At 43.3% G+C, this 16,648-nt stretch overlaps 1 protein-coding gene across 6 annotated transcripts in view; it reads right to left on the reverse strand.

Annotated features, from left to right (window-relative positions):
* MORC2 (MORC family CW-type zinc finger 2) overlaps window positions 1-15,337 on the reverse strand; it is a 112,917-nt gene extending 97,580 nt beyond the window's left edge. For 2 of the 6 annotated variants that reach the window (XM_074972954.1, XM_074972953.1), the window contains exons 1-4: window positions 15,147-15,335; window positions 6,230-6,283; window positions 5,121-5,155; window positions 3,613-3,681 (exon numbers count right to left, since the gene is read on the reverse strand). In XM_074972954.1, the coding sequence (XP_074829055.1) occupies window positions 3,613-3,681; window positions 5,121-5,155; window positions 6,230-6,283; window positions 15,147-15,214 (226 nt within the window). In that variant the 5' untranslated portion in view covers window positions 15,215-15,335. Of the gene's footprint in view, window positions 1-3,612; window positions 3,682-5,120; window positions 5,156-6,229; window positions 7,004-15,146 lie in introns of those variants that run through there. The other 4 variants (XM_074972950.1, XM_074972949.1, XM_074972951.1 and 1 more) reach the window with 4 other exon arrangements.
* Window positions 15,338-16,648: the final 1,311 nt, after the last annotated feature.

A 16,648-nucleotide genomic window follows, 5' to 3' on the forward strand; every position in this document is an offset into this window, starting at 1 on the left:
GCTGCCATCTGTGGTCTCCACTGTCAATACTAGATCAGAGCTCGCCTGCCCTTGCAAGAACCTGTTCTTGGCTGACCATCTCTCAACTAAGATACCACGATGCACCAAGTGATGAACAGTTACAAGGGTGTCCTGAAGGCTCTCTCTTTTAAAGGAGCACAGATCAATAGTTATCTGAGAAAGGACAGACATGTATACACCATTGTGTGTCCAGGCAGGTATCAATACCCTGGAAAATTTCTGAACAGACTTAAAGGGAGGTAGCAATATGAGTTGCTTGAGCCCTGCAAATCTCAAGCATTTTCTGTCGGAGGCCCTGATTGGAATATGTAAATATGCCTTCTTCAGAGATTGCAAGGGGAGTGGATTCTGGGTTTACATATGGAATCTCAGGGTATGTCTACTTAAAACACTACAGTGGCATAGCAGCAGCACTGCAACTGCACCACTGTAGCGCTTCACTGTAGACACGACAGCAATGGGAGGGGTTCTCCCGTCACTGTAGTTAATCCACCTCCTTGAGAGGCAGTAATTAGATAGATGGAAGAATTCTTCCATTGGCCTAGCATTGTCCACACCAAGGATTAAATCAGCATAGCTATGTCTCTCAGGGGTGTAGATTTTTCACATCCTTGAGAGAGACAGTAATGTCGATAAAAGTTTTCAGTGTGGACTAGCCCTTTGTCTCTGCAGGTATCGCTTCATGGCTTTGAGGTCCCCCACCATCCAGATGCCACTAAACATCTAGTGATTAAGAATAAAATTGAGTAGAGCCTCTTTTGGGAAACTCCCTCTATAGCTCAATTTTAAAAAGATAGGTAACAAACTTGTGCATATCTTGACTCTCTTGGATGTTCCTAGCCACAAGGAAAGACTAAACACGGCTCTAAGATAGAGAGTAATTGGTTCATTCTCTGAGGTTGCTCTGTCAAAGACATTTGCACCCACCGATCCACAAAGAGAAGTCTCTCCTCAAATTGGCTTTGGGCCTCACACACTGAGCGTCAAAACTAGGTGTTTGACATCTTCTGGAGGAGGGAGCTGGTTTGAAGTCTCCCCTAACCTCATCTCACCTATCAGGTTTATTTAATCTTTCTTGAGAACTGCCACACTGTCTATGGTACCTGGAAAAGAAAAGGCTCTAGAGGAACAGACTGTTCTTTTGGAATGTCCTGTATTCTCTTGTCTGTTTAAAGGGAGGCAAGATTTCCTGGGCCTTTTTTTGATGCATCTGTCACTGCCTTAGCCAAGTGTTCACCAAATATCTGCCAGGTATTACGATGTTGCAAGCTCACTGGATTCAAGAACGGCTTTCCAAGACCAATGCCTTCCCACAGTGGCACTTGAAGCAGGAGCTCAAGCTGAGAACAAGAGTACCATAGGGTTCTGTTCTGTTCAATGTGTACATGAAGCTACTAGAAGATACTATGAGTATATCTGGGCTGCAATGCCATAAGTATGGAGAGTTATGAAGGTATTTCTAACATGCTCATCTCTTTTGTAGCAAAGAACCACATGAACAGCCAGGGAAACCAAACATTTGTTCCAACACATATGTTTCATCCTTCCTCTGTTGAGTTCCATGTTTAAATGAGATTGTTCTGGTCTGTCTACAGGGCAAACATTGCCAAGCCATTCTAAGACCACATTTTTGGAGGGAAGGCTTATACAGAGAAGTGTTTTACACTGAACACAAGGCTCAGCCTGATTTCTGGTGGTAGGAAAGTCTGGTAGATGACCTTCTACAGGCCCTTGCAAGTTTCATCCTGAAGTCAGTTGGCTGCAACATCTGCCCTGAGTGGATATCAGAGAGAGATCATCTCTGAGATTGCTAGATCCTAAACCATCACATATAAGAGCTGAGACCTTCAGGAAGATCCGGAATTGGATGGGGATCCAGTGCAGCATGCACTGCAACGTGCTCTTTTCAGCAGTTCTGTTCAAGTTTGGTGCTGCATAATGAATGAGGTAGAGCTTCCACATGGCTCCTATGTGGCCTTCATTACTGGCAGAACCCATTGTGGTCATCCAGCCTGGAGGCAATGAAGACACAGATCACTGTGATTAGGTCTGCATCACAAAGAATCACTCTTCTGGCCTGCTGAGGAGTCAGTACGAGCTACATATCAACTTAAATGGCAGATGATCTGAAAGAGCAAAGACCTGGTTCCATCCAATTCTTCAAAGCACCTCCCCTCCCCCTTCCTACAAGCATCGCATTTATCCTTCCCAGACCAAGGATGAACCAACACTTTCATTCAAGCACCAAGTCAATTGGCAAAGGACATAATTAATCTCTGATGCACAGTGTTGTCATGAACTGCGACTACTGAAGCCCATATCATTCTCTAATATCTTCTAGTAATTCAATATACATGCTGAAAGATAGACACAGGTCTGAATACTGCAAGATTCCATAGATGAGAGCGCTCAGGGAAGACTAGAAACCAACCACCATAAGCCTGTCGGATAGGTCCACAAGAAATGACACTTAGCCAATTCAGTGCGACTCCACCCATCCTGCCAGGTCACCCCCAACAAGGCTGTAATACAGAGAGGCCGTGTCAAAAGTTGCTGGTAAGTCTTAAAATATTAAGATGGATGTCTGCCTTTTGTCCAAGACCAAAAGACGAACATGTGTTAACCTTCAGGACACTCTGTAAGACACAAATTGTCTCCCTGGCCCACAGGAAGTTGAGGGAAAGGCTGAGGCTGGCACTTCAGAGGTAGTTATGCTGATAGGTTGCTGCTGTAACTGTGCTCTCACTAAATCAACTGCTGAGTCTGCTATTAACTGTATAGTTTGCCAAGAGTACCCAGAGCCTGGGATAGATGCCCTTATGTAGTTAGTACAAACCTCAATTAATCAAAAAATGACTGAGAAACTTCTAGGTTATTGATATATCAGGTGCTCCTGGAATCTTTTTTGCCCCACTTTCTTAACCTTACTCAAAGAAGGGAAGACAGACAGGGCTTTGATTGGTAAGATCTTCTGCAACCCATGTTAAACTATTGCAAATTTTATGGCAGCCAATACCTTATCCCAGAATGGTACTGATATGCTTCGGATCAGCAGATGATCTAGGTGGGTGTCACTAATCATGAGAGTAAAGGATTCGTTTATCTGGTGGCATGGACTTCCCTTAGTACTTAGAGGTCCAGTAGTGATGTGCCTGAGTCAAACTTGTGAAAGAGGGTCTTCAGAATCCATCTGCTTGGTCCTGGAAAAGCTTCCTGAGTTTAGCCAGACTTTTCTGCAAAGCAGGCAGAGAACTCCTCTCAGCAGGACATATTTGGGTCCAAGGCAGACTGAAGGAAGTCTGGTTTAATTATTCTCGTCACCGTTTCGCTGATTCCATGGCAGAGGCAAAGGTGGCTCTTAGTCTCCCTTGTAGATGCGACATGGATTTGTATAGACTCCATGTGACAATCAGTTTCAATTTCTGTCTTGTGCCACTGCTGCTCTAATTGTCTGACCTAAGTTTTTATACCACATGCATCACCCACTGCGCCCACCAAAACCATAGGGATGTGACACTGGCAGAATACTTGTAAGGATTAAAGTTATTTTTCCTCAGCGTGACACTGCAAATACAACTTCCTGTCACTTACTTGAATCCATTCCTGCTCCATCATCCAAAAAACATAGCATGAAGCCACCTCTCAGGTCCTCTCGTCTTTCTACAACAAGAGAAGAATTAACAGAACCATTACACTCAAATAGGAAGGGGAATTAAAAATTATTTGAAAGTGTCCAAACAGTTTTCATGACTGGAGCAGTACAGCAAGCAGGACTCAAACTTCAAGCTGACATTTTGTAGTTGTACCACACAAAAGGTTAGTCACCATCAATAACATCTCTTAGTAGAGAAAAAACAGGAGCAGATGAGACTGTAGGTGTTTTTATTACAGAAAAATTATTACTCTCTTTCATCAGGAAAGGTAGTCTAAGCTCACATGCTAAATCAAAGCAAGTAGAGGAAGTTTACGTCTTAAATTTCTGAAAAGAAAATAATCAAGCTGTGTATAATTGTGGTCACTTATGTTCCAAAATGATAAACTGAAACAGGTGCAAAGAAGAGCTACTAGGATGATCAGGGGAATGAAGGGCCCAGAGCTTGGATTGTTTAGTAAAGCTAACAGAAGGCTGCAAGGGGTTTTCTGCTCTCTGTAAATACATTAGGGGGATAAATACCAGGAAGGGTGAATAGCTACTTAAGCTAAATGACAACGTAGGCAGAAGAACAAATGGATATAAATTGACCATGAACAAATCCAGGCTGGAAGTTAGAAGTAGGTATCTAACCATCAGAGGGATGAGGTTCTGGAACAGTCTCCAAACAGAAATTGTGGGGGCAAACAACATTAAGAGATGGTCACAGCTGGAAATGAGACCTTGGGGGAGGCCCTGGGCTCAGAGGTGACACTGCGCATTCTCTCAGGTACTTGACTGGCTGGTTCTTGCCCACATGCTCATGGTCTAACTGATCACCATATGTGGGGTCAGGAGGGAATTTTACCCTACGTCAGAGCTGGCAGTGAGCTTGGAGGTTATTCACTTTCCTCTGCAGCATGTGGGTGCAGGTCACTTGCCAGGATTATCTGGGTTTGTCTCAAGGAATCATTTCCCTGCCAGTGCAGAGGGCTCTGGCACTGGTACATCTTGGTCCCTCCTATTCTCTGCCTATATCACATAATAGTCTGGTCTCCCGTGAGTTGTAATACTTTGGTCTCATTTCAGTTGTTGGGTTAGCGTGCGGGTGCTGGGTGGTGTTGGTGCCCAGTGCTACATGAGGTCAGACTGGATGATCTATTGGTCCCTTCTGGCCCTAAATTCTATAAGATTCCTTTACTCTGGTACAGGATTCTAGTAGATTCAATTCAAGACCCATCTAAAGACAATGCAAGGCTCCCCTCACCACCCTCCTACACCTCTCCTTCTGAATGATTTATTGATGTTAGAAATGTAATAGATTTGAAGGCATTACTAATGGGACACTTGACCTTAGGGAGTGTGTCCAGTACCATTTTATCTACTTGTAAATCCGTAATTTGCTGGGTGTATTTTGCAATCCTCCTGACATTGCTGGCATCGAAGGAAAAAGACAAGTCTGACTTACCTATATAAATATCTATTCTCGTGGCATCAGCATCTCTACAAAGTAACAAAAACACAATCAGCGTCCAAAGAGTGAATGAAGGTGAAACACTCTAGGAGCCCGAGAGGATTCTGCATGTATGAGTGGGAATTTCAACAGGAGCGATCATTATGGATCAAAAACTGTGTAATTTTCTAAGTATGCAGTGTTGTTGTAGCCGCATCAGTCCCAAGATATTAGAGAGAAAAAGCAAGTTAGGTAGTATCTTTTATTGGACCAAAATTCTGTTGGTGAGAGACGAGCTTACACAAAGCTTTTCTTCAAGAGCTGTGTGTAAGCTCGACAGCTTGTCTCTCAACAGAAATTGATCCAATAAAAGATATTACCTCACACACCATGTCTCTCTAAGGCTAAGCATCAGCACCCCTAAAAGAAATTGAAGAGACTTTGGTGTACCATTGCATTTTTGGCCTTCCCTTGTTCAGATCCAAACTCCACCACAAGACACTGATGCTGCATACTAATTAAACCTGGTTACAATGCAAATACCTATTCTGTAACAGACACTCATTTCATGAGAGAAACAAGTACATGAAGAAAAAAATATCTTTGTACATCATGATGGAATAAGCCTGCAACTTCAAGCTTCTTTCAGCATTTGAAAGACATCACTTACCCTCTCCTCAAGCAAGAGTTCTTCAGAGTCTGTGCTCCCCTTCATGTCTGGAACCCCCCTCCCTATCCCAATGCACCAGATGCCCTACCTATTCTTCAAACTGCCATAAAATTCACTTTTACAAAGCACAAGAATGCAAAACCACATCAAAAGGCTAAGGAAAAAAAGGATGTAAAATTGATCCTTCTTGGTCTCCCAACACACTTCGTGTTTTCTAGCTGTTTACACTATCAGTGTTTCAAGATGGGACCCTGTCCTCCTCTTGGGCAGGGCCTGTATCTTATGTAGGATACAGGTGCACCATCACCATTCAGCTATAAGCTTCTGCATTACATCTTTCTTCTTAAGATCTACTGGTAGTGAAGGTCACCCAGCTGCTTACCTAAATATGTAGGCTAGATAAACCACAGCAACTTAATTAGCTCCCAATACAAACACAATCTCAAATACATACCTGGCATTATCTACAAGCTCAGCAAGGGCACCAAACAAGAACTCATGAGTGGTTCTGAAATGTCAAACACTGAGAGTCAGGAAGGTTACAGCAATATTGAAGGAGACTGTATATCTCTCAATTTAATATGTACGTCAAACTGATTTTTATCAAGTTTCTAACTAATTTGTAACATACTTCCTCGCCAATCAATGTAACAAAACTAGAAATTAGTGGTGCACTATTCATAGAATCACAGAAGATTAGGGTTGGAAGAGACCTCAGGAGGTCATCTAGTACTGTCAAAAACAGGAGACAAATAAAACAGCTACCTCATTAAATAATATTAAGTTTAGATTTTCTTGATTCAAACTGTGATCTTTGTGTAGTGGCATTAAGAGTATTAGCTAAGGGGAAAATTATATTCCACTTCCCCTTATTACGAGGTATCAAAACAGTGAATCACTGACTGGCACTCTTCTAGCAAGAAGTAATCAATACATGTGAATCCTTGATTGCTTACTATACTGACTGGTTCTTTTAAACTCTAACTAATTAAATCATTTTAACTAATAAAACATGCCCTGGCAATGACTACACTGCACAGGATTGGAGGTTTTTTTTCCCTTAAAAGCATCTCTTCAAATTCCAAGATTTAAATTTCTGATAAATATGAACTTGGTATGCATTCATATGCTTACTACTGTTGCACAAATCAGGTGATATTTGCCAGAGAAATCAGTAGCTGCAGCTGTTGCTAATCCAGAAAAAGATACTCATGAGCCAGCATGGTATGTTTAATCGTATGATCTTAGGAATTCAATGTCAAAATTACTCTGACTGAATCCCAGTTCACTATAATCCTGAAGAATATTTGAGTCCAAAGTTCTTAATTGTCATAATTCATAAGAGGTGCCCAATCCAAAATTGTAACATTCCACGTGGTTGCTCTGCGGTAGTCTTTTCCAGCAAAACCTTTTACTGGCTCTTGTTCCGTTTTCTTTAAAACCTTCATTTCTTTTTTTGTCAAAGACCAATAGATGTAAAATTTCTGCTGTACATCCAACATGGTGTTGCATCTTCAAAAGCTAATCGGTTTTCAAATGCAGACTAGCTATGACCCTGTGATAACTTGAGCTAAACTATGGGAAATGCAGAAACTGGATGAATGGTGTTCCTTCCCAGGTTAAATTAAATGACTAGTATAGATTGGGCCACATCTAGAGCTAAAAATGCATGTTTATTGACTCTGACTTTGAACTTTACAAGAACATTAAGTAGGGCTGTCAAGTGATTAAAAAAATTAATCACAATTAATCACACTGTTAAACAACAATAGAATACAATTTATTTAAATATTTTGGATGCTTTCTACATTTTCAAATATCTTGATTTCAGTTATAACAGAATAGAAAGTGTACAGTGCCCACTTTATATTTATTTTTTATTACAAATATTTGCATTGTAAAAAAGAAATAGTATTTTTAAATTCACCTCATACAAGTACTGTAGTGCAATCTCTATCATGAAAGTCGAATTTACAAATGTAGAATTATGTACAAAAATAACTGCACTCAAAACAATGTAAAACTTCAGAGCCTACCAGTCCACTCAGTCCTATTTCCTTGTTCAGCCAAACGCTCAAAAAAGTTTGTTTTCATTTGCAAGAGATAATGCTGCCCGCTTCTTGTTCACGTCACCTGAAAGTGAGAACAGATGTTCGCATGGCACTCTTAGTAGCCAGCTTCGCAAGATATTTACATGACAAGTGCTCTAAAGATTCATATATCCCTTCATGCTTCAACCACCATTCCAGAGGACATGCGTCCATGCGGACGACAGGTTCTCCTCGATAACAATCCAAAGCAGTGTGGAGCGACAAGTTCATTTTCATCATCTGAGTCAGATGCCACCAGCAGAAGGTTGATTTTCTTTTTTGGTGGTTCGGGTTCTGTAGTTTCTGCATTGGAGTGTTGCTCTTTTAAGACTTCTGAAAGCATGCTCCACACTTCATCCCTCTCAGAGTTTGGAAGGCACCTCAGATTCTTAAACCTTGGGTCAAGAGCAGTAGCTATCTTTAGAAATCTCACATTGGTACCTTCTTTGCATTTTGTCAAATCTGGAGCGAAAGCAGTCTTAAATTGAACATGTGCTGACTCATCATCCGAGACTACTAACATATGAAACATATGGCAGAATGCGGGTAAAATAGAGCCAGAGACATACAATTCTCCACCAACGAGTTCAGTCACAAGTTTAATTAACATTTTTTTTCAAGGAGTCTCATCAGCATGGAAGCATGTCCTCCGGAATAGTGGCCAAAGCATGAAGGGGCATATGAATGTTTAGCATATCTGGCATATAGATACCTTGCACTGCCAGCTACAAAAGTCCCATGCAAATGCCTGTTCTCACTTTCTGGTGACACTGTAAATAATAAGTGGGCAGCATTGTGTGTCTTAGTGACTGACTGAACGAGAAGTAGAACTGAGTGGACTTACAGGCTCTAGAGTTTTGCGTTGTTGTTTTGTTTTTGAGTGCAGCTATGTAACAAAAAAGTGTGACATTTGTAAGTTGCACTTTTACGATAAACATATTGCACTACAGTACTTGTATGATGTGAATTAAAAAATACTATTTGTTTATTTTTACAGTGCAAATATTTGTAATAAAAAATATAAAGTGAGCACTGTGTTGTAATTGAAATCAACATATTTGAAAATGTAGAAAAACATCCCAAAATATTTAATACATTTCAATTGGTATTCTATTGTTCAACAGTGCACTTAATCGCAATTAATTTTTTAATCACAATTTTTTTCAGTTAATCACATGAGTCAACTGCGATTAAAACGACAGCCCTAATACTAACACCTAATTATAAAGGTACTTTGTCCAAATGAGCCTGTCAGACATATAACTATGATTAAACTTTCATATCCGCTACAAAAATCATTAGAACTAACCTATCATCTGAACTCTGAATAGAATAAAAGTAGTAGTATTCAGGCTGCACCCATAGGTTCAGAAGGATGGGATGTTTCTGGTAAAGTGATCAGCAATGAAGAAGCTGACATTAGCTTTCAGGAATCACTACATTCATACGAATGCAGCCCTTCACATCTTTCAGACACTGTTTCAGTTCACCTGCAGGCTAAGGATGAGAGAGCCCTGTATCAGTTTTACATTTCGAAGATTCTCTTCATAACCAGAAGAAGTAGAAACTTTATTTTTAGAAAGTAAGCTTAAAATTTGCACAGAACACAGGAATACCAGTACCACAAACGCTAAATCCACAGAAAGTGCGGAAATTCCCTCATGCACAGATTTCCAGTACTCCAATCAGTTTAAAGACAATTACAAAAACCCACAAACACAGTCCACTGAAAATATATCTGGAGAATGTTCCATAGAGTGGATAGTTGCAAGCAAATGGTTGAGTCAGAATTAATATACATTATACTTCTGCACCTTTGACACTACATCCCAAAACACTTCAAACTAAAACTTAGTGAATCAAATATTTAAGAATATGCTTTGCTGTGTTATTAAAAAAATATAAATATGGATTTAGAAACAAAACGATCACAGGAATGAAAGGGCTGAAAAAACAGATCCATCACACCATAATCTAAGGAGCGACAAAATGATTAACTGTTTTTCCCACTGCACTCATCACAGTGGTATCTGAATGCCTATCAACAATGTAGTCCCCTCATATCAACTGAGGCAAAGAGACGAAACCTCGCTAAAACTGAGGTGAAATGAACTCCAAAAATATTTATCCCTAGTTAGGGCATATTAACATGTAGGTTTCTTTGGAGTATGTATAAAAAAGGTTTACTCTCAGAAATGGCATCTTCTCAAAACGATCTTAAAGATCATTAGAGTCGAATGTTAACTTAAAAACCAAGCCAAGAAGCTGATTTGCATTGTTAATGAGTATCTTCATTTATAGCAACAACATACCTACTTCCTCCATGTCAAAACTACCTGACAAATAAGTACTTAACTTCCATCAATCCTATGCAAGGCCCGACAGTGTAATGGTTCTCTCGCAAGATGCCTTCTTGTTGTACAGAAAAAAGCCCATGAGCTGTTTCAGTTGTAAACATGTCAAAAAACATGAATCAAATCTAACTAATGCAGTAATATCTGCCCAAGTTTGCAAAGAGTCTGAAACAATAGCTCTGAGAGGTGTAAACTATCCCTTTCATCTCAGTGTATATATTTACTCAGATGTCTCTACTTTAAGTGTCTTCATTATTCGCTATTTCACTGCTCAGTCAAATCACGTAAGAAGAGGAAATATATTGTGAAGATCTACAAAATCTACTCTGAGGGATAGTTCATTTTGACAGCACGAATGGGTGGGCTTTGGAAAGTACTATTACTACAACCTCCCACTCAAAAATGAGCACCACCAAGAGGGAGCCAAGCCCTAAGGAACACAACAATACCATGGGTGTGATGTATTCAGACCACACTGAAAGGAAGCCAAATTCCAGCAACCCGGAAAGCAGGTGTGATTATATTCTGAACATCTGCACAGTCTATTGAGAGCAACATCTGAAGTGAACAGGACTTATTTTGTGAGTGGAGCTTGGAAAGGTAGCCTATCCTAGCCAACAATCAATCAGATTCCTGATCCTACAGGTATGTAAAAGCGATGGGCACCTAATTAATACCACAGAATCATGATAAGTCATCTTCTCTGTAGCAAAGGAGGTCCCAGCAATGCACCAAATTCTACTTTGGAAGTTTGGCATCCTGTTAGCAAACAGAGCTGTCTTCTCTTGTTATTACTGTAACAAAACCTTCATCCATTGGCTTATTGTATCCTTCACTTGTAGGCAGAAAATATTTTTAACACGTAAAGAAGCTGCTTTTTTTTTTTTTTTAATTTCTCAAATCTATGGAGCAGCTATCAGAGGAAAAAAAAACTTCTGTTCCACTTAAATATACGTCTGCCATTCTAACTGTGTCTAACAGGTCAGTTCTAGTTAAAGGGCCAGCTTTCGTTTTAACTTGGCCACAAATATTAACTCTTGACCGCAGGCTGTCATTAGAAGATTTATTTCCAAAGATAAATTTAGTGGTACAAATTTTAACAAATTGTAATGCATAGTTGGTTGAAGCAAACACATTCAAGCACACAGAGAGACAAGTTAGCCAGATCCATGTGCATTTTTGTGTTCATCTCTTTTTAAAAGTTTTCAAGCATTTTAAAATATAATTTTGTACCAGGTTACTCAATAGCTTTTAATACTTAATACAGTTTAACTTTTTCTCAAAAAGGAGAATTTTAAAGCATCTGTTGTATTAGGGATCCATAATTAAGTGTTAATAATACCATACTTTAACCTTACATTGAGCTTTTCATGAAAGGATCACAAAGGTCTTTTACATGCCTTAATACAACTCTTAGGTTGTCTATACTAGGAAAATGAGTTATGTTTAAAAACATATCAATTTAAATGCTTTAATTAGCAAGCTGTCAAACGCACCAGATAATGTTTAAAAACAAGTTCGTCTGTTAGCCATGACCCCTAAGGTTGACCTTTAGGGTCATGACTAATGGCGACCAGCTAACCCTTTTAAAAAACATTAATCTACCTGAACTGGTAAATAGTGTTTAGCAACATGCTAATTAAAACATACTAGTTCATGCCAGGTTGAGGTTTTTTTTAAAACCACAACTCATTTTCCCAGTAGACAAAACCTAAGAAGTAAACAGCTATAATCAGGAACTATGTATTTTTCAGTTCCGCAGCCAGAGATTGTGCTTCAAAATGTAATCTGTCATTTAAAAAGTTTCTAGCTCTCATGACTGTGAAAACCACCATGAAAACATGACAGTGTCTTCCTCAGTCTGCAACTGCCTGAGACTATGGTTCTGAAAGATGAATACTTCACTTATCTCAGAGTTAATTCTGAAACAGATTAAAATGTCACTTCTTAATTTTACTATTGATCATTTGAAGAGAAACAACCAACTAAGGTACTTGTTCCACAATCTCAAAATGCTTCTCATCACTTGTTGGATGTCAAAAGCCCTAGTTGTGCCTCACCTATTTTCCAAAACCTCCATCTTCCCTCCTAACAACTTTTATCATGCAATTATGCGATGCAAAATCCATGAAGAACTGAAACTGTGATGACAACATAAAATTACTTTAATATAAAAATAAACATGCACCACTATAATGACTGTACTAGTTAATCTCATTTATTAGAAATCTACATTTTGTAGCTGAAATGCAGATGCTGCAGACTTTCCAATCTGCCATACTGGAGCACTGCAGAATCTTGGGACCTCAAAGCACAATTTAGATCCAGTTTGCCATGGAGCTGGATATTTAAGACTTGAGCCATAGCGGTAGAGAGACTTGACATCATGGTCACTTGGTCAGTCAATGACAGCACCAGGAACTGAACTCAGGAGTCTCAACTCCCGGTCCTCATACACCAACCAGAAGACCTAACACAACATTTAAAGTAACTGTACCAGTTATAGGGCAAAGCAATGACTGGAACCACAGCACCATTGTCCCTCAAATGACATAGTGCCACTATCTTCTCCTGTGCCCAAGAGGTATAACTGCTATTTTTTTCATCCATGGGTTGGAAATAATTACCGTTTGCCAAGAGCAATCATTATAGAGACTCAAAACTTTGCCAAGTAATCCATCTCTGTTCTATATCTAGTACTATTAATTAAAAACTTCACAATTTAATTTAGAACTAAACTTAAGGTAAAACTCAGTCAATGTTCTGTGCTCTGGCTCTATCCATAGACGTCTAAAGGAGCCAGATGATGCCATAGCATACCACTGAGGCTCCCTCACTCCCATTTTGCCTCAGTATTTGAAAAAGGTAACAGATGAGACAAACCATCAAAACCTACGTTTGCACTATATTTCTCTTATTAACACGAGCAGACATAGCCAATTCTTCTACTTGTTCCCCATTCTACAAAGCGGCCATAAAGACAAAGAGGTATGGTTCCTCCAATGGCCAACTGACCAAAATGCAGAGAATCCATCACTTGTTTGTATTGTTATGCCCAAACATATTACTGTAAGGATAATAAAACCTTGTGCTTTATGGAATTCCCTCCCTCCTAGACAGCATTACACAGCTGATTACTTGCAATCTGCAGATTTCTGACAGGTGTCAGTATACCAAATTTGATTTTCCTAAAATACCAATGTCACTTTGACTCCAGGAGCAACACTGGGTATGTTCTAGACAACTGGTTCTCAAAGCCGGTCCACTGCTTGTTCAGGGAAAGCCCTTGGTGGGCCAGACCGGTTTGTTTACCTGCCACGTCAGCAGGTTCGGCCGATCGCAGCTCCCACTGGCTGTGGTTTGCTGCTCCAGGCCAATGGGGGCTGCAGGAAGGGTGGCCAGCACCTTGGGCCAGCCTTGGCCCGTGCCAGTGGGAGCCGCGATCAGCCGAACCTGCAGATGCGGCAAGTAAACAAACCGGTCCAGCCCGCCAGGGGCTTTCCCTGAACAAGCGGCAGACCGGCTTTGAGAACTAGTTCTAGACCAGTGGTTCTCAACCTGCAGCCCGCGGGCCACTTGCAGCCCAATCAGCACAGAGTTGCGACCCATGTGACATCCTCAGGGCCAGAGGTAGTATTGGTTGCAGCACACAATGGTAAACAGGTTGAGAACCACTGTTCTGACACTTAGATGAAAATAGCCAAACTCAAAATAGCTGAATCAGCTCTATCAGAACATTTTCCTTTTTGTGGACTTCCAATACACTGTACCAAAACACAACAATCCCTGAAAGCCAATTGGGGGCAGAAAGGAAACTTATCATATTCAAAAATACAACTGAATAAAACATGCAAGTGTTAACCAAACAAAACGTTCTAAAGAAGAAACTGCCATCACCAAGAAAGAGGCAACAAGAGAATGACTTCTCATATTCAAATCACTCTACACAAAAGCACTTTCTATAAACTCTAGGAAGTCCACTTTTTTCCAATCTCTCTCCACGTATTACACTTTCCAACAGCTATCCTACAATATCAAATATTTAGGTAAAGTGCTTATATTTTTCTAAAACAATGCACACATGAGCAGATACACAAAAAGAGTCCCTTTGTTAATAAATGCTCCAGTGAGAGAGTGCATATTGTATTTAAAGCAGGGGCCTAGGTGTTAAGACTCTTGGATTCTATTCCCAGTTTTGCTACTGACGTATGATCTCAGACATGTCATGTCATCTCTCTGTCTGCTCATCTTTACAATGCGTATAATACCTACCTACCTCTTAGAGATGTTGTAATACTTAATATTGGTAAGTGCTTTGTGATCCTTGAGTGAAAGGCACAATGCATGTGCAAAAATTATTGCATGTCTTCCTTACCCTGTGATCTACAGATCCTTCAGGGAAAAGACAAATATCAGTTTCCTCAGCAGACAAGTTATTTTTGGGAGAAAACCAAACACAAAGAACATCCTTCTTGCAAACTGCTTTTAACTGTTTGGTTTCCTTTCCTGAAGACACCTTTAAAGGATTCTGCCTTTCTGTTGCTGTTAAGATTCTTTGATCAAGAAGAGTAACCAGCAGCAGCATAAATATTTCATTCCTTAAGATCCACCGTCGAGTTTCATCTGGTTTTGATATAAATGGCTCCAGCTGACTTGAATTATACTGAAGATACAAATCATGCTCATGTAGCTGAAGCCTGTGTTCAAACACTGTAGAGTAGCCTGGAGACAGGAAGACTCTGGGGACCCTTTCTGGATTAGCAAGGCAATTTGGCATTGGTTCTTTGTAAAATGAGCGTCCAAAGTTCAAGACTGGCCGCGAGTGGCTGTGGGTGGGCCACCACAGGGCAACCGAGAGGCGAAAAGAAACCTCCAGGCCCAGGCTGGTCGACGGTAGGAGGGGCTCTGCACTCGCCAGGATACTCACGAGTTGGTATGCAGGTACTCGAAGGTCAGCTGGGCCCGGTTCAGGCTGCTATAATTGGTAAAAGCCATGGCTAGCCCGGGCTGCCCGGCAGCCCCTGCCCCAGATCCCCACCTCAGGCGGGCACGGCGCACCGCCGAGCGGGCTCTTCCGGGCCCCCAGCCCGCTGGCACGGCCTCCCAGCCAGGGCCGAGCTGCGGGGCTTCTCTGCGGCGGCCGCCGCGGCGAGGCCCCACTCCCACTCCCCGATCAACGCACCTCGGCGGGAACCTCGAGGCCTCCGCGCCCGCCCCTCCCGCGCCGCCCGTCACGGCCCGTCCCAGGAGGCGCCACCTGCCCCGGGCGGAGCCGCCATGCGGGGAGGGTCAGCCAACGCCGCTGCGGACCCCGAGCCCGCGCCTCGCCGCCGACTGGGGCCAACGCCCCGGCAGGCCCCGCTCCCGCTCGCCGCCGCGTAGGAGCCCCGCTCCCGCTCCCGCTCCCGCTCGCCGCCCCCGGCAGCACCGCTGCCCCTCCCCGCGGCCTCCGCCTGCTCCTCGCCGAGCGGGCCAGGCCCTGCTGCCCCCGCCGCCGGTCCCGCTTTGTCTGCTCTGGGCTCGCTCTCGCGCGCCGCGCTCGCAGGCTGCACCCGCACCGGCCCCGCCTCCCCTTTGGGAGGGGCCTCGCCGCTCGCCAATGATTGGCCGGGCCCGGAAGCACGTGACAGGTGAGGCATGGCGCCAGCCGCAACGGCTTCGCTCACGTCACGTGACGAACCCGTCCTTTCGAGACAGCGCGGCGGCTGGGCTGGCCGCTTGGCGCGCGCACGGGGCTGTGGGGAGTAGCGGCGGCAGCGGAGCCTCTGCTTGGGGGGACGGCTGGGCCCCGCCCGCGTGTGCGGACACCCGCTCCCGCACCCTGATTGGCTGGGATCAAGCGCCAGCCACCGCAGGTGCCCCCCCCCCGCCCCTATACCGTCCGCCCAGCGCGTGCCCCTGCAACCCTCGTCTGTCTGGCTGCCCCCGCCACCTCCCCCCCCCCGCCGCGTGTCTGGCTGCTCCCGCCACCTCCCCCCCCGCCGCGTGTCTGGCTGACCCCGCCACCTCCCCCCCCCCGCCGCGTGTCTGGCTGACCCCGCCACCTCCCCCCCCCCGCCGCGTGTCTGGCTGCCCCCGCCACCTCCCCCCCCCGCCGCGTGTCTGGCTGCCCCCACCACCTCGTGTCTGGCTGCGAGCTGCTGCCCTTGCAACACCCTCTCTGCATCTGCCTCCTTAGGCTGTTGCCCCTACAACCTCCCATGATGTGGCTGGCTGTATGCTGGTATCCTGCAACACCTTCCCCCGCCCCACATACACACACACATGCGTGGGTACTCGCTGCTGCCCTTGCAACTTCCCTCCCCCCCACGCTTGGCAATATGCTGGTGCCCCTACACACACACACACAGAGCCCCCATGTGCCTTGCTGTGTGTTGCTGCCTCTGCAAATGCCTCCCACCCCTGGTGCTATGCTGCCACCCTCACTGT

The sequence above is a fragment of the Natator depressus genome, chromosome 15 (assembly GCF_965152275.1).
Source record: "Natator depressus isolate rNatDep1 chromosome 15, rNatDep2.hap1, whole genome shotgun sequence".
In the NCBI taxonomy this organism is placed as follows: domain Eukaryota; kingdom Metazoa; phylum Chordata; order Testudines; family Cheloniidae; genus Natator; species Natator depressus.